Source organism: Balaenoptera borealis (assembly GCF_965194805.1).
Source record: "Balaenoptera borealis genome assembly, chromosome: 12".
NCBI classification, from domain to species: domain Eukaryota; kingdom Metazoa; phylum Chordata; class Mammalia; order Artiodactyla; family Balaenopteridae; genus Balaenoptera; species Balaenoptera borealis.
Window position 1 is genome coordinate 67,421,719 of NC_138869.1, and position 27,278 is coordinate 67,448,996.

Below are 27,278 nucleotides of genomic sequence, written 5' to 3' on the forward strand. Positions count from 1 at the left end.
ATGATTTTATTACTTGCAGTGGAAAAAGCCCAGGATGCAGCACAATTTTTTTGATCCAATGGGCCATGGGTCCATCCAGGCCATTTGTAAGAAGAAATAAAGAATTCTGGAAGATCAGTTGTTTCAGGTAAAGAAGCCTAAAGAAGAAATAGAGGCAGAGGTGTCAGCGTTTTTCAAATATATTCCAAAAACCATTATAAGAAAACACCATGCCATTTTACAATGTTTGTCACTATTTTTTATTTTGTACATTCAATTTTCTGAATGGCATCCCTGAAAAGGGTTATTTGTGTAAGATATCTATTTCACTCTATGTTTAAAAATGGCAATTCAATGTGGGGAATCACAATATATATAGTACAAAATCGTAAGAACAAACATAGAATGTGGTACCGTATGATGCAATAATTTCAGCCATTGTTTCTGTCATCTTGAATCAGAGTTTTGGTCATCCCTGTGGAAGACCACATGATGTTATTTAAATTTGGCCTCACAAACAATGTTTACTTTTATATCCCTCCTACATTGGAGAGTGTGTGCACTTCGGATGTGAAATTAACTTGGAAATAATGCATTTGTGACAAATATGCATTAACTCACTTGGAGCCCCAAGAAACTCCAATTTTGTACCAGCTATTGGGAAACAAAACTGGGATAAATTGATGGATAGCTATAAAATCCTTGAAGAATAAATAGAACTTCAGAAAGCATGTAATGCCAAATGTACAATGAATGCCAAGATGTCTTCAGAGTCTATGTTAGGTCCTGACAGTCAGTTTCAGCTGCTCTCTTTCCAAGAAGGCAAATTAAATGTATGGACCTTGCTCTGCTCATGTCACTCAAAGAAAGCCTAAAGCCCTATACCCTGTTTTTTTCTTTCAAACTCCTAAGGAGTAATAAGTTTCACTTCCATAAATAATCAGTATTCCACAAAATAAGAATGTGTTTATTAATTTCTATCACTTATGCATACACATACATTCACACACACATACATTCACACACACACATAATTTTTGAGAGTACTTTAACATTTTAAAAGTGTTTTATTTTCTCAGTAGCTTTATGTGATATAATCAGGGCAAATATTATTCACTCTATTTTACGAATGAGGAAACAAACCTCTAAAAGGTAAATGACATACTAAGTCCTCTCACTTAAATAAGAAATACCCCTGAGACCAGACCCAAGTATTAGATTTCTTAACACTGTGTTTCATTCATCATTTAGCCACTTTATCAGAAATAAATGGATACTTTGCAACAGAAGTAAAATGTCTACTCAAAATTTTTATGATTGTTCATTGAACAAGTCAGGCTACTGATCCAATATCTTGCCCTGCAAAATTACTTCTGACAAGTATAAAACAGCTTAAGAGACTAAAGGAAAATTTAAAATGTACACTTCTGCTTGAAAAGATATCCATCCAAAATATTTATAAATTTGAATTTCTATGAAAGAGTTCAGTTTTGATTCAAAAAGCTATTATCATCTGATAAGAAAGTGATTAAATCCTGAGTTTCATTACTAAAAACACTGCTATTTAGGTGATGGAAGAAAAGTGCCAGATCTTTAAGCAGATCATGGTAGAGTATCTACATGATAACTTAAAGAATGGTATTATAGAAATCCTAGAAATTCAGGTGATTTTAGATTCCTGTGCCATCAGATTGACCATAGAATTGGAGCAGAATAAATTTACTGCTCTGAGTAGATAGTTTCAGACACATAGACCAATTCTCCAAAGGAGCCTTTCTACCTGGGACCGAGATACACATACCCTATACATTACTCATACTTTCCCATTGTATTATTATTGGTTAATCAGTGTGCTTTTAGGAATTTATAGTATTAAGTTGCCTCATGTTCCAGAAAAATAGCTAGAGTGTCACTATTATTTTAATTTATCACTTTATAATTCTAATTTAATAGCAGAACTAGGATATTTCCCTTCTGCTCTGTGGAAACAGTAAAGATATAAATATGACTTCAGAGAGACCTCATCAGGATTAAGCTATTCAGAATCTGACGTCCCCATTCCAAAGTCGACCAGAGAACTTTGCACATGGAGGTATTCCATAAATATCTGATGATAATGAGGAGATACATATCTAGCTGGTAGATTTCATCACTTTAAAATATCATTTTCCCCCCAAAGGCACATTAAGTTAAATTATAATAACAGCATGATTTTTTTTCTTATGATTTATCATTTAAAAATAAAAATCTATGAATGGATAACCCTTCTCCATAAGATAAGGCAATAGAGAAACAACAGGCAAAATGCCGTATTCATTGAAAACATATTTACCAACCCACTAAACCAGATCAATTCATGAAGCTCACCTGTTGGATCTGTCATGATTTTTACCAATTAATTAATATTGTGTTTCCTAAAAATAAACCCATAGGATTTGAGGCCCAGTAAGCACATATTACCTTGCAATTTTATTTACCTTATGATACCAGATGATCTGATATAATAAACTCAGGGCAAATTTTACATCTTATTACTCCATAATTATTTCATTCCCCTATAAAGTAAGAGTGTTTTTAAGGGCTTATAAATAAAAATAAACACCACAGAATAACAGCTTTTAGGAATTGGTAATAGAAATCTGGCTTCAATAAATGATTTTTTTTTTTTTTTTTTGTCAAATGATAGCTTCATAAAGCAAAAAAGTCAAGCGAGTCAGCTGACAGAGACAAAAATTCCAAAATGACAGTGGCTTAAGATAGAAATTTAATTTTAAAAAGTTTTACACTATTACATATGGGCATTTTTAATTATTTCCATAGTAATGTTGAAAATTTTCAGTCATAATCTAATTCTATTTCAAAATTAATATTAGTCAAATTTGAATAGTCTCCCTGTTTTAATATTTCAATTTAGATATTAAAGATACTGTGAACAAATGTAAGAATTAGATGCAATGGTGAACACTGGAGAATTTTTTACAATAATTCCTGCATTTTAATCGAATCAAAATCTCTAAAAGTAATGGAAACCTAGTTACAGAGCAGCTTGAGAACAAACCAATCAAATTCTGGACATTCTTATTAAAAGCCCATATCTACACAATACACACTCAGTGAATCACTCCCTTCATCCCTAGTTGCATTTACTCCCACTTAAATTTGGATAATGAGTGACCTGAGAATCAGAAGAAGGCAACAGAGAACATCATTCTCTTCTGACCTTCACAATCCAAGGTCAGTGGCCATGCATACCAAGAAATATCTTCTAAGGTACTTGATATTGGAGGGGAAAAGGCTAACTTTTTGGTTGCTAACGGCAAAATGAATTTTTCATCTTCAATAATATTTGCCTTGATGCCATAACTCTGAAAGAGTTATGCTTTGATACTTTGCTAGTTTCTGTTTTTTTAAACAATCTAATTTCTTGTACATATCAATAATCAGTGACCACGCTACGGCAGATGGTGCCAGTTCTCCAGGGTTCCTGCTTTGAATAGGTTTTCCTTTTATTCGTAGTGATAATTTTAGCTCAGTCCCTGCAAGCTCAGAAAAATGACTATATTTCCTGGTCCCCCTTGGCTCACAGGTATGGCCACATTACTAAATTCTGGCCCATGGAGTATAAGCAGAAGTGTCACTGGAAGCTTCTGAGAACTTTTCCTTAAGAGACGTTTGGCACTTGATTTTACTCCTTTTTATTGATCTTTTTTAAATTTTTCCTGCTGGCAGGAATTTGGGTATAGATGGACATGCAGCAGCTTCTTGAACCATTATATGACCTCGGATATAAAGGCTCTGGAAAATAGAACAAGGAGGAAGAGGCCTGGGTATCCAACACCAAGGAGTGCAATTCTACTGCCCACCTCCAGTTTTGTTGGTAAGAAATCAATTTCTATTTAAGTCACTATCATTTTGGACTTTTGTCACTCTCTGATGAGCCCAATCAAAGCTAAAACAGCACGCAGAACTGATATTAAAGATGCTATGGTAGGGCAATACCATATTTCATTGAACCCAGGACATCATCAAATGTAAGAAGCCTCCCAATTTCAGAGTTGTAAAAAAAGTGAAGAAAATGTGCCTCTGGAGATTGATGAACTGATATTTCCTAAAAAGACTTCCCTAGAACACTAGTTCTGAGAAATTGTAATAGATAATTACAAAAGGAGGAGTTGATTAATCAAACAGTTCTGAGAAACTGGTTTTAACAATTAAATAGATTTTTGTCCTCAATGCAGCAGTTTTTATAAACTACCTAAGTGCTGCTGAGAGTCTCTAAGAAACAAAAATAATGATTTGTGATTTTTAATGTGCATGACCCAATGCAAAGTATTTTACTTACTTTCCTTCGATTTCACATCAGTTTTATTGTGAAGCAGATCAGAGGACTAGTGTTTCATGGAATGCACTTTGGCAAGAATCATAGTATGGACTAGATAGACCCAAATTTGGGGAGTGCATGTAACCAAGCCAGACCATATGAGGCCTTCCAAAAGAGACCCACACCCATGTCCTCCGCCTGCCTTTTGTCTGTAGAAAAACTTTAGTCAAAGAATAAATTTAATCAGAGAAGTGAGAAAATGCAGAAAGAAAGGGAAACAGTCAAGCAAGACAAAATAAGAACACTTTAACCATTAAACTAAGTCAAGGACCTTTAGTTCTTTCTCAAGGACTATAGATAATATTCTGAGCCATGTCCTTTGAGCTGTTTTGTAGATACTGAAACCCTTACCAGATGGAAGAAGTTAACTGTATGCTGCCCACAAGCACTTAGACCCCAGACCGGTTGGAGCTAGCAGGTTGATGATGCTGACTCCCAATTACCTCACCACCAACCAATGACAAGAATGTCCACGAGCTGACCACGCCCTGTTCCTTAAACACTGTAAGACTCCTCACTACCCACTCCAGGGCGGAACACGGTTTTGAGGACATTAGCCCGCTGTGGCCCCCTTTGCCTGGCAAAGCAATAAAGCTATTCTTTTCTACTTCACCCAAAACTCTGTCTCTGTATTTCTATTCGGCACTGGTGAACAGATATCAACACACAGGCCCCTTATATCAACACACCAAATCACCTCAGGAATCTACTTTTTAACAGCCCCAAGTTTTTGTTCCAAGAGAAGGGAAAAAATGAATTTTCACATTACTTTTTGAAGCTATGTCCTGCAGTGATCAATTCAGCCCCATGGCATTGGTCAAGTCGTGTTCAATTACATCACAGTGCTATGCATCAGACTTTGACTAGTAAAGAAAATAAACTGACAACTCAGAAACCGATTTGACAGATGAGACATTCATTCTGCCACAAGTTCAGCTGGATAAGGAGTGAGGCCAGTGCGTATTTCCTAAAGTTTGCTGAAGGGTTTGAGGTTTTATTTTGAGAAGGAGAGAAAGAAATGAGAGAGCCTGGAGGAGACATGAGGAAATGTTTCGATGCTATTTGAATTTTAAGACTCTTAATTTAGAGACAAATGATTCTGTCCCTGGTTCTTTACCCACTGAGCAGAGGAGATTCTGAAATGAGCTAAGGGAAGGATGTACTTAAACAGAATCCACCATAACATCTGGCTGTGATGCTCTTTTGCAGCATCACTGGTGCCTACTGTATGCTATACAATTATTATAAAAGCCTGACGCCATTTGCCTCATGTTCATATGTGTGGAGTTAAACATCAATTTTATGGAAAAGAATAGTCATTTTTGTTCAATATTCTATTAAGAATATAACTATAGAACTGTGTTTTTCACTTTTCTAATCAGGGTTTTGGTTTCTACAAGATGCTTTACACGCGTGACACACATTATTGATATTAAGTAGATGTTTATTCAGGTAGGTTAGTTAATTAAATTAAATTTTAATTAAATAAAAACTAATTAAATAAAAAATTTCAATAACCTATGACAGGTAAAAACAAAAATTGGTAGTAGTAACTCTGATTTTTTCCAAAGGTACCTTTCATCCCTCAGTACTATCACTAAAATATATTTCAGAGAGGAAAAAACAAATTCTTCCTAGAGAAATAGATCCAGTCAATCAAATACTATGTATTATCTAGATAATGATAAAGTATCCAGATGATGAAATAAATTTCCCTTTCTCATCTCAGTGATCAGTGGTTTTAAAAGTTATTACATAATACATAAACTACAATTTTACTTTAACTTCCAACAAACAATAGAAAAAGACGTTATTTTTTCTTTGTTGGTAATGCCAACTTAGACACACTAAAATCATCTGTATTGGGTGATTGGGAAAAGATGTACTAGTAAACTATGAGGCTGACAAAAAAAAAATTTAGAACATTTTTACATACATCAATCTGATACTGTATAATATAGTAAAGCTACAGATTTTAAATGCTATACCAGCCTTCTTAATGTTTTAATAATTTCTAAATATTGATAGCTCCACCTAAGATGTGATACTTATCTGTAATAGCTTTGTTAACTTTATTGTTCTCCCGGGGAAATTAACAACAAAACTATTAAAAACATATCTTTTTTAACTAAGCCAAGTAGAAAAATGAACTCTGAATTTCCCCATCTCTGTTTGAAAATAGTATGTTTTATTCAAAATATTTGCAATATTTATAATATAATATAACACAGGGAAGCCTCTTGAAGTTATCTCCCAAATTCAAATGCCTGGAAAAACAATCAGGTACAGAACTGTTGCTTTGATTAGATTTGATTTGACATGATTTGATTTGATTTGATTTGATTTAGGAGCATAGTAGAAGAACTTTCAGGTTACCAAAAATATATAATCTCCGTCAGGGCCAATAAACCCAGAGCTACACCTTTCTTTATGAAAGAAAATGCTCCAAATGATGAAGTCCTGGGTAATTTAGCTGTTACAGAATTCACCTGTTTCAGAAACTTGCTAGTCTCCCAAGCTTAATCCAAGGGAGAAAGAACCACTTTGTATATTATATAATAACATTTCTTTAATGCTCTACTATACAGTCTGTGTGCTAAACCACTCCTTATTCATCATTTCATGGACTTCTTACAGCCCTGTGAGCTGGGTACCACTGCTACCACCATTTCAGCCAGACTAAGAGCCAAGCACACAGGATGCAGAGCTCATGTCCATCTCGGTATGTGAAATGGGGCCACATGACTAAACGCACTGCCTACATGTGCCTATTAACAGACTTCAACTGTGATGCTTCTGCTGGCTCCAAAGGACCTCAGCCCATGCCAATTTTGCATACAGTCATAATAATTGTTTTCTTTCTGAGACATTAATTTCTGTTTTACCCCTGAATATACTTCTGCTCTCTCTAGCACTTTTCTTTCAATATTTTAGCTTATGTTAGCAGCTCCTAAAGTGTGTTCTGTGGAATCTAAATCTTGGGAAGTATTAACAGTCATTATAAACAAACAAAGAAGAAAAGGTTCTCTGATGTCATGAGTTTAGGAAACACTGGGTAGAAAAAAAAAGGTCAATGGAGGAAGAGTTCTCAGTGTCCTCAATATACTAATGAATAGTGTGACTCTTTGGAAGAAAGATACAATACACCATTTCACAAATGTATTTGACCACAGATGGGACACCTTTATTCCAAATCTTGCAGGATTGGTGGCCCATGGCACAAATGTTGAGAAATATTGAAATAAGATTTTAACCGTGTAATCAACTGTTTTGTACCATAAGGAGACAAAAGGCTCAAGTGACAGAATTTAAAGTTCCTGTAGGGAGCTACATCAGTCCCATTGTGAATCTATGCAAGCAAATACACAGTCCCAATGGACTGACAGAGAATCGTCTAATCATTCTTAAAGTTTTTAGTGTACAACAGTTTGGAACAGAGCTGTCCAATCAAGGCATTGCTCTGAACAATCTCAAGAAAACACTTTTAGGAAAAAGTTAGGCAAAGATTGATCAGCTGGCATTTTTGACCTGACACTAGACATAATTTTAAAGTGGGTGAAGCAAATCTTCATACAAAACAAGGAGCTGTATGGTCCAGGCAGGACCCTCTTGGCCTTCTTTCTTTCCCTTTTTCTCACTTCCTCTCATCCAGTCTGCTTGTACTCAGAGAAAACAGTAAGTTTTTGTTTCCTTTTGTCTGCCCTCACATAGGACTGCCATCCAGGAAAGGCTCCCAATATTCTTAAGTTAGTTTTTTCTAATCTCCCATGATCAACATATTTCTATTCCTCATTACTATGAATCACACTCCACAGAAAATCATTTGAATTGAACTAACTCATCCAGATTAAACAGATTTTTTCATATTTATATAATCATGGAACTCTTTGTGTAAGACCTGTTGATATTCTTCTAACGTACGTTCAGCAGACACATTATGGGACTAGTGACTGAAGTCAAGCAATGTAGCCAGGAAACCAGCCAGAGGAGAGCTTTCCCAGGAACTGAGAATGACTCATGGCTCATCTTTCCTACCCAAGATAAAGAATTTGGTGAATCTCAGTTCTCATCCAGGTAATGTGTTCAAGGAAAGGGAGATGTTTTAGGCTGGGGATGCAGTGAATTTTCTCAGAAAAATCATTCCCTCTGTTGGCAACTGCCTACCCTAAGTGTATATATATACCATACTATGTTGAAAATGGTATTTTTAAAAATTGGGGAAAAGTTGGGGGCAGGGGAATTATCCAGAAGCATACCCACACAAAAGAATTCATTTTCACTGTATTCAGAGGCAATTTGATATATTGAGGGTATTTTCTATGTAGTCACCAGGCAAAGAATTAATCTATTTTTAAAGCTCTTCCTGTGGCTACCAGTTTAACTCAGTTCATATAGACCCCACATTCTTCATTGAAGTTCTTGTTGTATTTCTGATTTTCTGATATCTGACCAGGTATTAGGACAACTCCAACACTCAGAAACTTTTTAAAAGGACCTCAGCCCTCAAGCTACTGTGCCCTAGAAATGGGAAGCTATTTCCTTGTGGGTAACAGAACTCTTACAGATCAGCCAAATTTTCCTTATTGCTTTTCTGGAATTACTTAGCAACTTTATTACATTAATTCATAGCACTAAGTAATTTAAATTCTCCCAGAGTACTAATCATTAAGATTTTTCATTTAAATATCACCATAGTCACTTTTATGCAAACAAATCCCTAGGAGCCAATAAATGATTTAGAATTAGATTGCCTTTTTATATGCTACAGTGAGTGGCAACCTGGGAAAGAAACATACCTCATTTTCTCTATAATATAAAATACTCTAAATTGCAAAAAATGAAGCTTCAAAAGGAAATGTTAGAAAGAATCCAGAAAAAATGTATATTGACACCCAAATGAGTATTTGGCTAACTGGGACCCTCACTAAAAGCAAGAGAAAGAATAATCCTTATAAAGAGGGTGAATTTATTATTCTCCTAAACACTTCTGTCTCTTTTTTTCCAGATAAGGACAAAATTGAAAAAGAAAGCAGCCAGAAAAATAACTCTTTTCCAATTGATCTTATAAGTAAGTCAATAAAAGCTATGAATCTGAGCCACACCTCTAAAGATGTTATGTCTTACTGATTGTGGAAAAAATCCAAAAATATATCTAAGTTGATCATTTCATAAAGTTAGCTCTGGTTCCAAGATTAAAAGGCTTTTTGCTATTTTGAACCTGAACTGACCAAAGCTAACTGATTATACCGGAAGTCTAGGAACCATTTGGGGGGCAAATCTTTTAAAGTCCTGGCTCTGCCATATAAGTAATTCTATGATGGCTTTTCTCTCCTCTCTATCTCCATCTCCGTGTGAGTTGGCCTCTCTCTGTGCCAATGTTCTTGTCTTTAAAATGTGGAGAATTACAGTACCCACTACATCAAGCTGGGAATTAGATGAGATAATGTATGAAAGTGCTGATAAGAGTGTTTGGCACACAACTAATCAATACATGGCAGCTATTATGATCTTTTCTGGTACTAGTTATAATTTAGCAGGTCCTGCTACTGGAATTTGAAGTGGAATAATAAGTCAGGGGATTACATCTTCTGAAAGCAAATCACATTAAACATTTAATGAGGAACTTGTGGATTTACAACTCATCCAACAGCAAACAACAGCCCTGCTTGCTCTGAGATGCTGAGAGCTTCCGGGCAGCCAGGACCTTACATCTTCATTGCAGAGGGAAGAGGAAGTTCTCCAGCAGCCAGGGAACCCCTCTCTGCCCTGGACATTTTTTAAATTTAATTTTTATTTTATATTGGAGTATAGTTAATTTACAGTGCTGTGTTAGTTTCAGATATACAGCAAAGTGATTCCTTTATCCATATACATATATCCATTCTTTTTCAGATTCTTTCCCATATAGATTATTACAGAATATTGAGTATAGTTCCCTGAGCTATAGAGTAGGTCTTTGTTGATAATCTATTTTGTATATAGTAGTGTGCATATGTTAATCCCAAACTCCTAATTTATTCCTCCCTCCCACCCTTCCCCTTTGGTAACCAAAAGTTTGTTTTTGAAGTAAGTCAGACAGAGAAAGACAAATATCATATGATATCACTTATATGTGGAATCTAAAAAAAAATGATACAAATGGCTTGGGCATTTGTAGCAGGCCTTGAATACAATCAAAATCTCAACTGAGAGACACCACAAATGGGATGGTAAAACTGCAGCTCTAAGTTAGATATCTGTGATAACTAGACAGGTGGAAGATTCTTTATGCAAGATACCTATTATCAGAAGATAACACCTCTTGAAAATGAAAGGGAAAACCAATACAATAGTATTACAAAACACAAGGGTGTTACGAAACATGGCAATTTCACGAAGGAGTTTGCCAGCTCATCAGGAAAATTTGAAGGTGTTCTTTAAATGGAAAATGTGAGGATTTTTGAGGATAAACTTCTGCTAGTCATCATAGCATACCTGTCTGCAGTTACTGGCATTTATTTTATCTTCATTTCATAATGGAGTACCCAAGAGCTATCAAAACTCTGTTTTGATGAATTCACAAAATAACTAAGTTTACTTTAAAAAAGAAAGATAAGGACAACTAATGACTTGCTTAAGCATGGGGTCACCAAAAAGCCAATCATCAGAAACATGAATTTCTCTGCAATGATTAGCAATGTAAATGAACACAATCATTCCTGAAGAGAGGAAACTATATCTAATTAATATTAGTGAACTTTCAAAGTCCACATGAAAATTTGGGGGGATGTAACAACCATTTTGGGGAAAGGTTTTTTTAATTTATATGACAAAATTATCTCGGAAAGCACAAAACTCACTATTTTAGTTATTTAAAATTGCTTTATATGCACCTACGAACACACTTATACAAACACACACATACATGAGTCAAACAGAGAGGATACTTACTGCCACTTCATTCATACTCAGAAGCAAGGGGCTGGGTGGCAGGGTGCCAAGGCGATATTTGAAACCCTCCTCCAAAGTCATTCCCCAGAATTGGCTGTAGTTCTGGGCTGTCCATCTGCCTTACAAATGAAAGAGAAAAATAGGTACAGGTTACATGATGTCACTTTTATCATTACATGCTCATTTATATTTCTGAAATTATATAGAAGCAAATCTGACAAAATTGGAACTGTTACTGAAAGCTAGATATTCATTGTATTAATGATGCATTATTGATTACTCTAATAGGGAAGCATATCACTCTTCTTAAAGTAGGTCTATGTCAATTATTTTAATGACTCAAATGAGGAACCTAAGGCTGTATTAATATAGACTAAATTTAAGAATATTGAATCTCCACATACAGTAAAGGGATTTTAGTGATAATAAGGCCAATTATGCAGTTTCTTCTAAATGTCATTAAATGTATTTTAGAAAGAAGCTTGAATGTTCAGAAATGTACTTATAGGTTAAATAGGGTAATCTGTTTCATTTATCTTTTAGATTTGAAAAGAAGCTGACCATGTAAAAACAAGTATCCATGAAAAATTGAGGATAAAATAGTTATACTTAAAAAGATTACAGCAACGCTAATTAATTTTATTGAAATATTTTATTGAAATATTGAAATATTCTATTATATATTAAATGAGTTAATTTGTGGTAAATGCTCAATAATATTAGTCATTATTAATATAATATAAATTCAATTGATGTAAAATTAAATAACAAAAAAGTACATTTTTTTAAAGACATATTTTGTGCGCTTACATAAAAAAGTAAGCTTTGTTATCAAAATCTAATGTTGAGATTTCAAGACAATAATTCCTTAAGAGATGATAGGAGATGAAAAATGAGAAAGATAAAAGTAATTTAATCATTGTTTGTTTGAATTAACTACAACTTAAAGACAATATATTTTCAGTACTTAAGGCAAATCTAAACTCTACCTTGTTGTGTTTATCACCAAAATTGTTTACAGTGTGAAAGGCTCTAATGAATAATTGAAGATATGACTCAATTTTCAATAATATGCCTGGCAAGTTAATGCTTTTCTTTTACAAGATCTGTTAGTTCATAAAGCTTTAAGCAACTCTGAGCCACAATTTTTAAATGTAATCTCCATCATCCAAGGAATTTCAATAAAGAAACTTTTGAATATATTAGACATTGCAGGTTTATTTAAGAGACTACCAGGATCAGCCTTAGGCAAAATCATGCCACAGTAAAGTGTGTTTTTGGTGCCCTACACTAGTAGTTTTCAAACATTGAGACATTTTTGGTGCATTTAATTAATCATTCAATTTAGTGAATAGGAATCAGTATTTTAAAAGATAAAATAGAATATAAGAGAAACAATAGGAAATATTAGAGTTTATTGGACAGAGTGAGGGTAAGTACTATTTATATACATTTAAGTATATGTACAAGTGCACGTGTGTGTGTGTGTGTGTGTGTGTACTAGGTCATAAAGTTAAATGTATGATTTACTATAATTTATGCTCAAAAAAGCATGAAAATCACCACTGCTCTGTATCATCCTTTTTGACCTAGGCTCATCACTGTTTTTTTAAGTTGAAGTATAGTTGATTTACAGTGTTGTGTTAATTTCTGCTGAACAGCAAAGTGATTCAGTTTTATTTATATATATATATATATATATATATATATATATATATATATATATATTCTCTTTCATATTCTTTTCCATTATGGTTTATCACAGGATACTGAATATAGTTCCTGTGCTATACAGTAGGACCTTGTTTTTTATCCATCCTATATATACTAGTTTGCATCTGCTAATCCCAAACTCTCAATCCATCCTTCTCCTACCCCACCTCTCCCTTGGCAACAACCAGTCTGTTCTCTATGTCTGTCATCACTTTCCTTTTAACCCAAGTTAGCATTTACTGAACATTCTTAATTTATCTATCACATTCTTCAGTAAACACTGGGAACATAGAAATAAATTTCTCTACCTTCAAAAAGTTCATACTCTAAAAAGCCTACAAAGAGAGAAACGACTTCAGTATGTGTAATTTATTAGCTGTAGGTCAAGGTCTGATCAGAGTAGAGGACTGAAACATAACTCTTCCTGAAGGAGTTAGAAGAATTTTTTACAGAAAGTGACTTTTTAGTGCTCAGCCTGGAAAGATGAGAATGAGTTAGACAGCCAGATGTGCGAGAAGAGAGAATTTATTCTAAATAAAGGCAACTCTGGAGCAAAGCAAGTTTGAAATTGGGAATAACATTTAGGGAATAGCAGATAAGTAGAACACTTAAACTATGAGAGCGACCAGAGAGACAGGGGCTGGAAAGAGTGTAAAACATGAGGCAGTAAAGCATTTGGGACAGATTGTTATTTATGCTGAGGAGTATAATTATATTCTAAAGCAATGGAGTGTCATTGAAGACTTTTTAAGAACCTGAGTGGCAGAATCAAAGCTTTGTTTTAGAAGGATAACCATGAAAGTATAAAAGATTGGTTGGAGTTTGGTCAGACTGGAAACAGAGAGAAAAGTCAGGTCATTCAAACTAGGCTTGATAAAGAAATGCACTAGAATATAGCATAAGAATAAAGGAAATAAATTTCTAAAATAAACTTTGTGGGGATTACAAGCGTCTAGTGACTGAGAGTGAAGAGGAAAGAAGCCTCAAACTAACTTCAGATTTTCTGTCTTAGTTGACATGATAGTGGGGGATGCCAGTAACCAAGGACAAGTCAAAAGGTTAATCCTTTTGGTTTGGGGTATTTTTGACTTTGAGAAATTAGTAAGAAATCAAAGTCAACTTATTCAATAGATAGTCCATAGACTTTGAGTTCATAAGAAAAATCAGGGTTAGAGATAGGATGGATTAAAAATGGGTACAAATTCTTTGTGGCTCTTTCCATCAAGAGATGGAGTCCATTTTTCCAACCGTTGAATGTGAGCTGGCCTGGTAACTTGTTTGCCCAGTAGAAAGCAGTGAAATTGACAATGTGCAAATTTCAGGCTTTGGCCTCAAGTGAGGCCATTTCCACCCTCCACTCATGTCCTGCTTGAACACTGTCATTATGTAAAGAAACCAAGGCTGTCCTGCTGGAGACACATGGGCCCCCCAACAACCAGCACCAACCACCAGACATGGGCAGGGGGCCACCTGGACAATGCAGCCCCAGCTGAGGCCCTAGATGTCTGTGGACACTTGAGTAACCCCAGGAGAGACCAGGAAAAGAGCCTCAGGTAAGTCCATCCCAAATTGCCGGTATGAACAAATAAAAAGCTTGTGCTTTCAGGGCGCTAAATTCTGAAGTGGTTTGTTTCACAGCACCAGGTAAACTGAGACTGTTCTCTCTCCCCCTTTTTTCCACTAACTTGCTGATTATTATTTTTGCTACTAATCTGCCATTTATAACTGCCCTATCACTAGAAATCCTTTTACAAATTTATGATATGTGGATTCCTCAGCTAGATTGTAAATTCCTCTAAGAAATTATTTATTTGTATCCTCAGCAGTGCCAAAAGGGAAACGCATGTTTTGTTAATATTAATTGCATTACAACATAATACAGGGAATAAATAAGCACTGAAGTGGGCTATGCAGAATGAATAAAGATTTGGATCTAAATATTACCAAGATGCCAGAAATAAATGTTTTAAAGCAAAGGCTGTATATATTTGTATGTAGGCTATTTTAAAAAGTGCCTAAAATAGACATTGAATGCTATAATATGACTCTGTTTTCATACATGAAAACAACTTGAACAGCAGGAACAGTAAATATCTGAGAATTAGAACTTTCTTTTAAATTCAAGGACTTTCTACACTCCCTCCTGTTGTTCCCTGGTAAATAATATTAGCTTTACTCCTTTTCTTCATACTTTGTCTCTTTTACTTAACTTTTTTCTTTGATCTGTGTATATTTTCTTTTGGTGCAATTTTACTTCACTGTTTTTTTTTTTCAAGTCATCTATGTTTGCTACTAAAAGGCAAATCCCATGCCTCTTAAGTAGTCCTAGAGTACTCTCAGAATAAACAAATGATGGAAAGACAATTCTTTCTTCCAAGGAAGGCAGCATTCCCAACAGATCTGTACTCTTATATGACTTTCTTTCCACATTGCTTTAGACTGCGGTTTCTCCTGGGTTCTGTGACAGCGGAAAGCTTGGCTGCTTATGTTGGCTTCTTGGAAGTGTGTGCTTGTTAGCTCAAGCGTTTGAATCCTTTTAGGAACCTGAGTCAGATAATCTCTCATGATGACACATACTCTCATGTCCTTTTAATGATTTAAATATCACTTAACCATAGAAAATAATTGTTTTTCCCTAGAAATACTTAAAATGTCATCATATTATCACCTAAAATATTGTCAAAACACATACACACACACAGGAGTTGAGAATGGTTTAAGAATATTAATATCAACAAATGTGACTTCCAAGTGTCTTTCGTGTCTTCCAAGAAAATACTCCAGGTGCATAGAAAATTAGTGTCCCCACTGTCCTGGGAAACATATGTCTTAGGTGTAGCAAGAAATGATATTTCTACGTTTTAAAAATGCATTTCAGGATGACTTCACTTTTATAGTTGCTTGACAATAGGTCTTCTCAGGTGAAATCTTTTCCTGAAGGTGGAAAATGTTTTTGAGGGTGTATAGAGATTTGATCAGTGACAGTGGAGAAATCCTGAAGCAGAAAACAGCTGGCCCATCCCTTCTCCCTTCAGCTCAGTAAAGAAAGCCAGTGTCAGCACCTACACCTAATTCCCTCTATGTAAGTCGAAAAGTGACTTAATTTATTAATCTATCAGAGAGCATCAAACAGTTATTTGCTTTAAGTGTCAATCAGCTCAAGCTTCCGTTTATTAGCGAAGTAAAATGGCTCAACCAGTCTTTTGACTCAACTGTGAGTGAAATTGGCTAGATATCAGTCATGTAAATGACGCTGTCTAGATGGACTGGTCGTTTGGGGGATCATCGAGATAAAATACTGCTTTCTGAAGGTCAGAGTCTACCCAGGTTAGCTGAGCATGTGATTGGCTGGGACAGGGAAGCAGCGGAAGGAAAGATGATAAAAATGAATGAACCTGTTTGCCTACTTCCTGATTTCGCCTGAATACTTATTTAAACTAAAGCTCCCCCTACTAGCCTCACTCACAGCTTGACACTGCTCCTTCCTAAACAATTTAAGACCATGCTCTATATTTCCTCTTTGTGCATGTTAATTTTTAATCATTTAATGTTCACCTCTGTTCATTCCAATTTCACATGCCTTTCTACCGCCCTCCCCATTTCTCACCCACTCTTTTTTTTGTTTTTGAAAGAATGATCATTTTTAGAAGGAAATGATAGGAAATACATTGTTTGAAACCTGAGGGGTAATGGGGGGGGGGAGGTGCCAAAAAGCCTAGAAAGCAAGATTTCTCTCACCCATAGTCTCCTTTATTGACATGTTCAATTAATCCTGGTTGAACAAGGCATACATGCTGCGAACATTTCCATTGCTGTCCTGAGCATGTGCTGTAAAGATACAAAAATTATGAAAGTGGCCTGACCTTTAGGGAGTGTACTTATAAAATTAGTAACCAGAGTTGCACCTTGTTATGGCATAAAAGATATTTTTGACTAATGTTAACCATATGACTAATTCTTGGCAAAAATAAATCACAACACATGCATTAGCTACCACTCAATATCTTCCACTTCAGGCAATTAATAAATGAAATGATCACACAGTCATTGGAGTTTGAAAACATAAGACAATGGAGACAGTAGATTCAACACCTCTGTAATTGTAAATTTTCTGCAGGATAATCAATTTCAAGGCAGCTTTGTTTTATATATAGTTACTGTGTTCAAGAACACGTGATTTTCCTGTAGTACATCAGAATGTTTAAAATTAAGAGGTTTGTGAAAGTAAGCCCGCTGTCACAAACACCAAACTCAAACGTTAAAAGAAATACCCATGATTAGCTTTTAAACATTTATTAAAATTAAATATGCTTATAAAAAACTATGGGTACATAATATCTTATGACTTATGATTCTATCTGTATTTAAATATATGCTTTGTTTCACAAATGTTCCTTTTATAAGAAAACATACACAGACAGTAGAATTCAGTTCTGTGCAGCTTAAATTCATTACCAGGAATTGCAGTTTTCTTTAATTACTGATCCTTCTTCATAACGTTGACCATCTCTGTGGCAACCTGTCAACATACCATGTAAACAAATCAAAATTCTAAATTGAGTAATAAGTAAACTAAAATTGTATTTAGTATTTTCAAATATGCAAAAAAATTTGGTGCCCATCTGAAAGAAATCCACATAGGGTTTGTGTCAAGGTTTGTATATCGAATTCTTATGGGCTTGTTCCATAAGCTTCTATCTTTACATTGTGTATTTGTTCCAACTGAGAGGATTTGTAAAGCATAAAAACTAAATTACTGAGGTATTAATCACTAAACGCACTCAAAAAAATAATTAATGTATTTAAGTAGGTAAGCAGTAAAACAGTGTTTGAATTAATTTATGGCATTTCTTATCTTGAAAATCTAATCAACTCTCATATGTAAATATGATTAATTACATATGCTTAGAGGAAGGAGCTCAAAGTGTTGGACCAAAATATAAAGCTATTTCAGTAAATTCACCTTACAAAGATAAACTCTATTTTCTCTTCAAAATTTAGATCAGGAGAAAATTTATTCAGTTGTAGTCCTTTGTGTTCCAAGTCCAAATGTTTCTCAACCATTAACCAAAACTCGTTGCTATTTTACCAGACTCTATAAACTACTCCAAAGAGATGAATGGTGAATTATCATTATATGAAAACCAATCAGTAAGATATGGTGAAAATAATACCCTGGCTACAAATTAAATCCCTTTTGAAAATATAACTTACATAAATTTAAATTCATGCTGAATTAGCAAAAGTAGCAAAATTCGCTCCTTTGTCATGTGAAAACTTTTTTGACGGAGACATGTCACTGATAGATCACAACAATGGCCCTTAGTTACATAAAATGAATTCTAACTTTTTATTCATACAATCATAGGAGGAAATCTACATGTTTAGAAAGCATTCCAAGGGACCTGGCTTAACCACCAGCCACAATGTCACAAAAGCCACTTACAAATTAGCTATCTTCCGATTTTTCCAAAAATTGTTTCACAGGAAATATTTTACAACTGCCTCTCTTCAGCATGCACTGTGTTCTCACAGTTCAATCTTTTGCTTAATGAATCTAAAAATCTCCTTGTATTTGCATCTATCCACCTCTTTTCCACGGATTTTTGACATTCCACTCTCACGAGAAGAGAGAAGGAAACCACCTCTCTCCTGGACCACAGGGGAGGGGAAAGATTTAACTTTAAATCAAGTTCAGAGTTTTAATTACTACCCAGGATTGAACACTTTTTGTAAATGAATTTCTATGTTTGTAACTTACAAAGACCCCGGAATTTTTACTACCTAGGAAAGCAACAGAAAATTCATGCAACAATTCAAGTTTTATTCAAAGTCAAGGGAAGTACTTCCTTGACTAGTTCTAAAGGAGATGAGGGGCAAAATCAAAGCTGATTTTTAAAAAGTTATACTGAAGTATAGTTGATTTACAATGTTGGGTTAATTTCTGCTGTACAGCAAAGTGATTCAGTTATACATATACATGTTCTCAAACCTGGTTTTTAATCAAAACCGATGAATGTTGCTTGTCCAGCATACCAGTTATATAGATAAAGGGATGAGAAATCACAAAGGTCCTAAGGAAAGAAAGACTGTCCCTTCTCTAACCTGTACCCCAGCTATTAATTTTGAAGTAAAGAGAATGTTATCACCGTGCCCACCCAAGATCATTAGTACTATATCTAGTGTTAGCAAAAGTTCCATTTATTGGTCTTCTTTCCTTAATATCAAGTCAGAGTTGACTATAAGAAACAACGTTTGCTGTAATCTCACTTGAGAGTTGGCCTCTTGAACAAAAACCATAATCTGTTCATCTGAGTCTGGCCAAGGTGCTGACAAAGTGAAGCATCAACTTCTACACAATACAGAAACGCAGTCTACTCCCTTCTTCCACTCTTCCCAACTCCAGTGTATCCCTCATCCCTTGAACAGCATTTAGAGAGATCTTTTAAAATCTACATTGTGTCACTCCTTGCTTAAAATCCTCAAGTTATTCCCCATCAAATTTAAAATCAAACCAAACTTCTTACAATGACCTATAAGACCTTATCCAAAATCTCTCTTCCATAATCTTTGTCCTCATCACTCCTGTTGTGCTGGCTAAAGGGTTTCCATGATACTGATGAGGATGGAGAGAAGTGGATGAACATAATTTGGAGACAAAGCAAATGGGACTAGCTCTTGGACTGAGTTTGGAGAATGAGGAAAAAGAGGAATCAAGGGTGTCTCACTAGGATTTTGGCCTGAGCCATAGAGAGGCAGTGAAGCTAATATTGAAATAAGGAACAGGCTTACGGCAAGAAATCAAGAGTTCTGGTTCGCATATTTTAGATTTAGATTAAGTCTAGGTTAGCCATCCTAATGGAGAATATCAAGTAGAGTAGTAATGGAAATTCAGAGTTAAGTCATGATTGGAGCATGAATTTGAGAGCCAGCAACATACATATCTTTAAAGCCTTGAGACTACATAAGAGGTTGCTTGAGAGAGGGTTTGTAGATAAGAGAAAGACGTCCAGGACTGAGCTCAAACTCTGTAGCTAACAGACATTCAGAAGAGGAAACAGGGAAGGAGTGAACCATGAGGAAGAAGGAAATTCAGGTGAGGGTAGAGTCTTGAAAAGTAAGAGAAGAAAGTATTCCATACAAGCAAAAGTGGTCACCTACACAGAGTACCACTGAGGGATCAAGAAAAGAACAGACATCTTAATATTGCACTTGGAAACATGGAAGTCTTCAATCACCCTGCCAAGACAGAGCTCGGTAAAGTAGCAGGAAACAAGGTCTTGTAGGAATGAGCTGATGAGAGGCTTGGAAATCAGGAAGTGAAATGTTTCCTTCAGATATTTTTGCCATTAAAGGAAAGAAGGAAATGGGATAATAGTTGGTTAAGGACATGGAGTTGAGGGAGGGCTTTTTCAAAGTTGGGAGCTACAACTACCTACTAACCTCCTACAAGAGAATATCTTGTAAATGATGTTTGCTCACTTTCTTAGTTATTTCCTTGGGGAAAGTTCCTAAAAGTGGAAATTCTGGGTCCAAATTGATGTTTGGACATCTTTAAGGCATTTAATTCATATTGTCATTTTTTTTTTTTTCTTTTCAGAATGATTTTACCGATTTACATTCACCAGCAACTGAATGAATGAGTTATCCTGTGTCACCCTAATGCATAGACTGTAACTTTGGTTCCCATGTTAGGTACCACCTCATCATGGAAACAGAGTCAGAGTTAGAAACTAACCTTTGATGTTGTCTAGCTCCATCTCCCAAGCAATGCCTGAATCCTCTTTTGGATTCTACTAGTTTTAAATGAAAAATATTTCTTTTAAAATGCTAATTTGAGAACATGATTGACATTTAAAGGTAGCAGAAAAATTGGGGGAGTTAAAAAAAAATTTTTGTAAATCAATAGTTTTGTAAATTGATTGATCCAGGAGAGAAAGGGAGAAATGATGCTTTAGGAGCTAAAGAGGGAGAGGAGAGAGGAGAGAAAAGGAGAGAGAGTGAGGGAGCGAGGGACAATTGTAAGGGTGGTTATTTTGAAAAGATAAGAGACAGTGGGATTTAGAGCTCAAGAGGCGGAATCTACTCCATGGAAACAGTAACCAATATGGGGGTACTTTGAAAATTATGATGATGGAGAGATGAGAAAATTCCTGGTGGTTTTATTTCCTCAAGGAAAAATGTATAAAACACTTCAGAGTGAGTTAATCAAACTGATTACACCTTGACATAGATGATAGATAGATAGATAGATAGATAGATAGATAGATAGATAGATAGATAGATGATAGATAGATAGATAGATAGATGATAGTAATGGTTGTTGAAATTAAAGGAGTATTGCAACTTTAACAGCCATTAATACAAAAATAGGGCAAATCGATATTTGGAAAGTGAAATCAGTCTCTTGATTTGAGAAAAGATGACAATATGATGTAACTTATTTTAAAATAACTTCATCATAAAGTGTTCTAATAACCCTACTGGTCTCAATGTCACTTCAAGGAAGGCAGTTGCCTGCTCTAATCAGGAGTCTGCATCCCAGGGGCAGTCAGTAGCACTGATCCTGAAAGGCCAGACTCCAGGCAAGCTGCTACAAGGGGTTCCATTATCCATCTTTTAATGAACACTAGAGTAGCAGTATAATGAGTATCAGAAATGGTCTTTCACTGGCAAAATTAGTGGCTTGTTAATCAGCATGATGGATATAAGTAATCAGCTCTTATCAGTTAAATTAACAGCAATAAATTGATATAGATTAGCTAAAACATTTAAAAATCACATCCCACTCTCATACTCCACAGTTTTTATTTATCTCTTAAGGTCAAAAGCCTTCACTCTTAGACCTGGTGCCCTAGGATTGATCTGTACAAGGTCCTGTGTCCAGCCACTGGGTAGGAGGGTTTATCATAACCTGACACCCTCTGTAATATTATCACATGGGAAAATTCCAGTAAATTTTTCAAGCAAAGTGGGAACATCTAACAGGATGGAGACCTGAGACTTCAGGAAGCTTACAGAGGTTTATGGATTAGTGTATATCTCCCTACCAGTATATATTTTTGTAACAGTATGCACGACAGAATTGGGACTGTGATTTATCTTCGTGGTAATGTGGTTAAGGAAGTTGTGAAGGGATAAATAATCCTCATTCAATTCAAATGTGTCAGTGGTTTACATCCATTTTTTACCAATGTGAACATAAGAGTTGTGTGTAATCAAATTAGCTTAGGTCTGTTCACAGCACATGGCCCACTAGACTCTTTTCTTAAGATCTGCTACACCAAGAGATTCTGTCTGGAAAATCCACTCTGGTTCTGTTTCAAACTCTGTCACTTGTTTTCTGTATCTGACATTTGAAATCCTCCAATGACTGGAAGTAACCAGCAGAGATGGGACAAAACCCAGAAGGAAGATGTTTACTCATATGTCCAGACCAATTTACACAAAAGGTACATATCTATTTATTTATTTTTTGACATATTTATATTTTTAAACCTTAAGATAATATACATAATTTTAAGTCCCAGGTTGAAAAAGAAATGCAGTATAAGAAACTAGATAATAACATGTAACTAGATACTTGAAAAATATTTAATAAATTAATGAATGAACTAGACAATACCATGTAAGTAGATAACTGAAAAATATTTAATAAATCAGTGAATAACTGAAAAATATTTAACAAATCAGTGATGCTTTACTAGCATCTCAGAGGAAAGTCTCTTTATACAGCAAAAAAATTAGTATAAATAGTATATCATTTCTATTTATTTTAGTTAATTTTGTAAAATTTTTAAATATCGTGTAGTGTTATTTTCTTTTAACCAGCTACTTTCATAAGGAAGATAAAACAAAGGAAAAAAAATCACTTTCATGAGTGCAAATATAGTTTACTGTGAACATTTGCTACTAAACAAAATGATGAATTGCTTCCCTCCATCATGAATGGAATAAAAACTATGCTGGGAACATAAGTTCTACCTAAAACATGACCCTAAATTAAAGTCTTAGGAAAATCCTAGCTTTCAAGCAAAAATGGACATGAAAGAAGCAGCAATTTCTTTTCCAAATGGGTTACATGACTCAAATAAGAAAAGCTCAAATACGTTTTAGCACATCAAAAGCACCACAGCTGATCTATAATATTTATCCTCAACTTCCAGGAAGATGACCCTATTCGTACTTAACATCTCTCAATGAGTTCTCATAACTAAGATAAAATCTTAAACACCTGATGTGGCCTATAAACCCTGGCAAAATCTGACCTCTACTCACCTCTCAAACCTCATCTTATGTCACCCCCAACCCTCCACTGATCATGCCTCTCCGGAAGTGGTGGCCTCCATCCAATTCCTGGGCAGCACCAAGCTCCTGGCTCCCAGATCCCTTTCTGGTCACCTCACTCTTCAAAGTCTTCAGGTCACCTCACTCCTCAAAGTCTCCCACCCAAGCTAATGTCATGTATTATTTTACACGTTAATGTTATATTCTGGTATACTTTCTCACCGCACCCTAAATGTTTCCTTCAGAGAATTTAACACAATTTGCAATTGTAGAGTGAATTTGTTAAATATCTTGTAACCCCCACATATAACTTGACTGTCACTTCCATGAGGATAATATCTTGTCTTTTTTCTTCCCCATGGTTGCCCCCAGCAAAAGCAAAATGACTGGCATGGTGGAGGTAGTCAATGAATATTTTTTGATGAATGGCTAGGTCTGCTATTTCTAAGAGACTATCTGCCACTTTTTAGGGTGAAATAAGTGTTTGCTGAACTGTTTACTGGTAAAGACAAAGGCCCGGCATTAATTTTTTTTTTAATTGAAATTAGTTGATTTACAATGTTATGTTAATTTCTGCTGTACAGCAAAGTGATTCAGTTATACATATATATATTCTTTTCCATATGGTTCATCACAGAACATTGAATATAATTCCCTGTACTATACAGTAGGAGCTTATTGTTTATCCATCCTATACCTAAAAGCTTATAATACGTGTGTGTTTTAAGGAACACTTCCTCAATTTTACAAACAAGATGACATTACTGAGAATGAAGGCAACAGTCAGCATCTGGATCTTGCTAGAAGGATACCAAATCCTAGCTTATCCTACATTGTCTTCTAATTGTAATCTCCACTCACCATCACCCATTTACAGTCATGTGACATAGCTCCGAGGAAACCTGCATTGCTGCCTGTATAAGTGGAGCAATAGAATTTTATTTTGTGTTTTTGGCAAATTTTGGTTATATTGATTGCTCAGATTCTATAGCCATTTTACTATAATTAGACCAATACAGGAAATACCACCATTTTCCTTATGAATTATTTGTATTTATTCCCTCAGTCTTAGACTTTTAAAACTACCCTATATGGATCACTCTTTTGTTTTTAATAGTTTAAAACCCCAGATTGGCAAAATGAAACAAAACAAAAACACACATGGTGACTCTATTTGGTATTACTTAGGCAGAGAGGGTGGCCAACTTTATTTTGCCTTTGCACTGGTTTAAATGGCATTGCTACAACATAGGTTCTAATGCTGCGAGGTCCAATAGTCTCATGAAATAGTAAGTAAACTGTTACATAACTCTGCAGAGGATCAGGCTTGTGAACTTGATGAGATTCTCTAAGAGGTTACACTCAAAAACGTGTGAGCGATTTTTTTCTTGTCAATACATTTTACAAAAAAAGAAATAAAGAATTTTAAGTAACTTTTATATAAGTTGAGTGAGTATTCAAAACAGAATCTAGACAAGCCTTCGTGGCCGTCACAGCAGAATTTCCCTGAAGGCACTAGTCTGATGCGTGTACCCGGCATCTAAACCAAAGCACATTAACAATCCTAAGAAATTTATTCTGGTGATCGAAATATTCATTTTTCATTTCAACTTAAGAAAGGAAGGGAGGAAGGAAGGGAGGGAGGGAGGGAGGGAGGAAAGAGAAAGAGAAAGAGAAAGAAAGTTGGACAGATCTTGTTATGAACTAGAATAATGCTTGAACACATTCCCAAAGCCTACCTTCTGGATACCAAGGCTTTGTGTGAGGAGGCCATTCCTTCTTTTCACGGCAAAATGACTTGTAATCAGGACAGCAATCAGAATTCTCCCTTTCACAGAATTTATCACAGTAACACAGTGCATTTGTCTCATAGAACTGAGTCACACAGGCATCATCTCTGTCTTCACAACAACCAAAACTTCTACAGTATTGCCCTTTGAAAATGGCTCTTTTGAATCGAGTACCTTCCAAAATGGTGTGATTCCTAGTGAAATTAGCTCCGGGGTCCACTTCTCTTTGAGATAAATACTGTCTCTCCATCCAAATTTCTCTGGTGAGATAAGCAAGGATTAAAATCTTAAATCCAGTCCACATTCTCCAGAGGTCAGGTGTGGCTCCCACTTGCTATTAAATTCAATACCCTTGGCCTTGGGGCTTCTCCTTGGAGCCTGAATTCTAATCATCAAGACAACTCAGCCTGAATCCTGAAACTGATCCTTTACTTGAACTGAGTGTATTTCTTGTAGTTAAACATTAATCAAGAATTTCAATGTTTGTCCAAGATAAGGTAAGTGTTAGAAATAGACCATTGTCATTCCTCCAATGTTTAAATTTTATATTTAATATAATGGGAAAAAATGCCCATCACCATAAAAATAAATACCTAAAAATCTTAGGTATAGATGATATATTGAATATTGCTTGCTTCCAAAATAATCTAGATTCTTAAATCAAAAACCTCTCTGGAATACACATGGCCCAAATTATGTCTGTAATAACTACTGGCAAGGTGTAGGGAATTCAAAAGTCAAAAACAATTTTTCATCACCTACTTGCACCGCAACTAAAATCCAGGCTCTCCTGAGGTTGTCTGCTAGGATCTGTCATAACAATAACACATGCCCAGTCACACACTGGCTTGATTTCCCATGTGTACCGCAGTCACCTACCAGAAGCATTTTGATTTCAAGGCTTAGTGGAGCTTAATTCAGCTAGAAATTCCCTGACGGTGACCTTAGTTTTCTCTACCTGAATCTCTACTTGACATCAATGCAGGAATCTGCAGTATCTGAAAGGCAGTTTATAGTCAAGAAAAGTCAATCCTGTGTGCTAAAGAGCTACGGGGGGGGGGCGGGGGGGAGGGGGCGGGTAGAGAGTAGTTGTGAAGGAAACTCAAAGGTCAAGATGTCTTTCGTGTTTCTGTAAAGCTGTGCAGTTTGCTATACCATATTTATTCATTAACTATAATAACTCCCTTTGGATTGGGGATAAATAACCAGCAGACGATGATTCAGCAAGAGTGGCCAGGTTGCCTAGAGGAAAGGACTTGTCTTGACAATCAGAAAACCTGGACTCTTGTCCCTGAGCTTACTGTTGAATTGGCTTTATGATCTTGGGTTCACAATTTTCTTCTCTGGTCCTCAGTTATTTTCCTACAAAATGAGTGTCTTCCTCTCCAAAGTTAATCCATATTGCCAACTATTCGAACTTGTTCCCCGACTTTGCTCTGTAAATTATTTGACTCACACTTTTATCTTCATTGTTTCCCTTTCTTCTGGCACCTTCCTCTCAGGCTATAAACCAGTGCAAGTCTCTTTATCTTTTATTGTTTTACTTTTACATCATCATGATGTCAATTTCCATAATCCCACTGTCTCTCCAATCCCAAAACTGCTGGCTCCACTTCCTTGCCACCAGCTGAGTCACTAAACTACTGCAAAGTACTGTCTCCAGTCCCACCGACCATCACTAACATCGATTCCCATTGACCTGTGTCCATCTTGATCACACCTGAATCCTCTGCAGCATTTAACCCTGTGTAGTGAACTAGTCAAGAACAGGAGCCAAAGAGTTAGACTAATGAAGTTCAAATCCTAGTTTCACCACTGACTAACAGCACGTCTTTGAGAAAGTGGCTTAGTCTCTCTATACTTTAATTTTATCATCTGCAACATTTAGATAACAATATTTATTATCATATCAGGTAGGTGGGAAATTTAAATGAGATAATACATAAAGTACTTAGCACATCATTCATGCTGAATAAATGTTAGTTATCATTCAAAAGTACAATCTCCACCTAAAAACTCTTTCCTCCTTTAAATCCGACACTTTCATGCTCTCCTGCTTCACGTCCCATTTTTCATAAGGCTCCCAATTTATCTGCTTACTCTTGGACTCACTTCCTTCTCTTCTCTGTGGTCATTTAAAGTGTTCTCATCAACATCCTCAATCCTTTCCCTCCCTGGTCCTCACATATCATCTTTCT

The 27,278-nt window shown here is 35.6% G+C and overlaps 1 protein-coding gene across 3 annotated transcripts in view; it reads right to left on the reverse strand.

The window, feature by feature from the left end:
- Positions 1–27,019, reverse strand: part of TINAG (tubulointerstitial nephritis antigen) — an 87,761-nt gene extending 60,742 nt beyond the window's left edge. Inside the window, exons 1-6 of one of the 3 annotated variants that reach the window (XM_082345001.1) lie at positions 25,843–27,019; positions 25,030–25,338; positions 17,459–17,522; positions 16,742–16,831; positions 11,291–11,405; positions 14–137 (exon numbers count right to left, since the gene is read on the reverse strand). In XM_082345001.1, coding sequence (XP_082201127.1) covers positions 14–137; positions 11,291–11,405; positions 16,742–16,831; positions 17,459–17,522; positions 25,030–25,338; positions 25,843–25,897 — 757 coding nt within the window. In that variant the 5' untranslated portion in view covers positions 25,898–27,019. Of the gene's footprint in view, positions 1–13; positions 138–11,290; positions 11,406–16,741; positions 16,832–17,458; positions 17,523–25,029; positions 25,819–25,842 lie in introns of those variants that run through there. The other 2 variants (XM_082345000.1, XM_082344999.1) reach the window with 2 other exon arrangements.
- Positions 27,020–27,278: the final 259 nt, after the last annotated feature.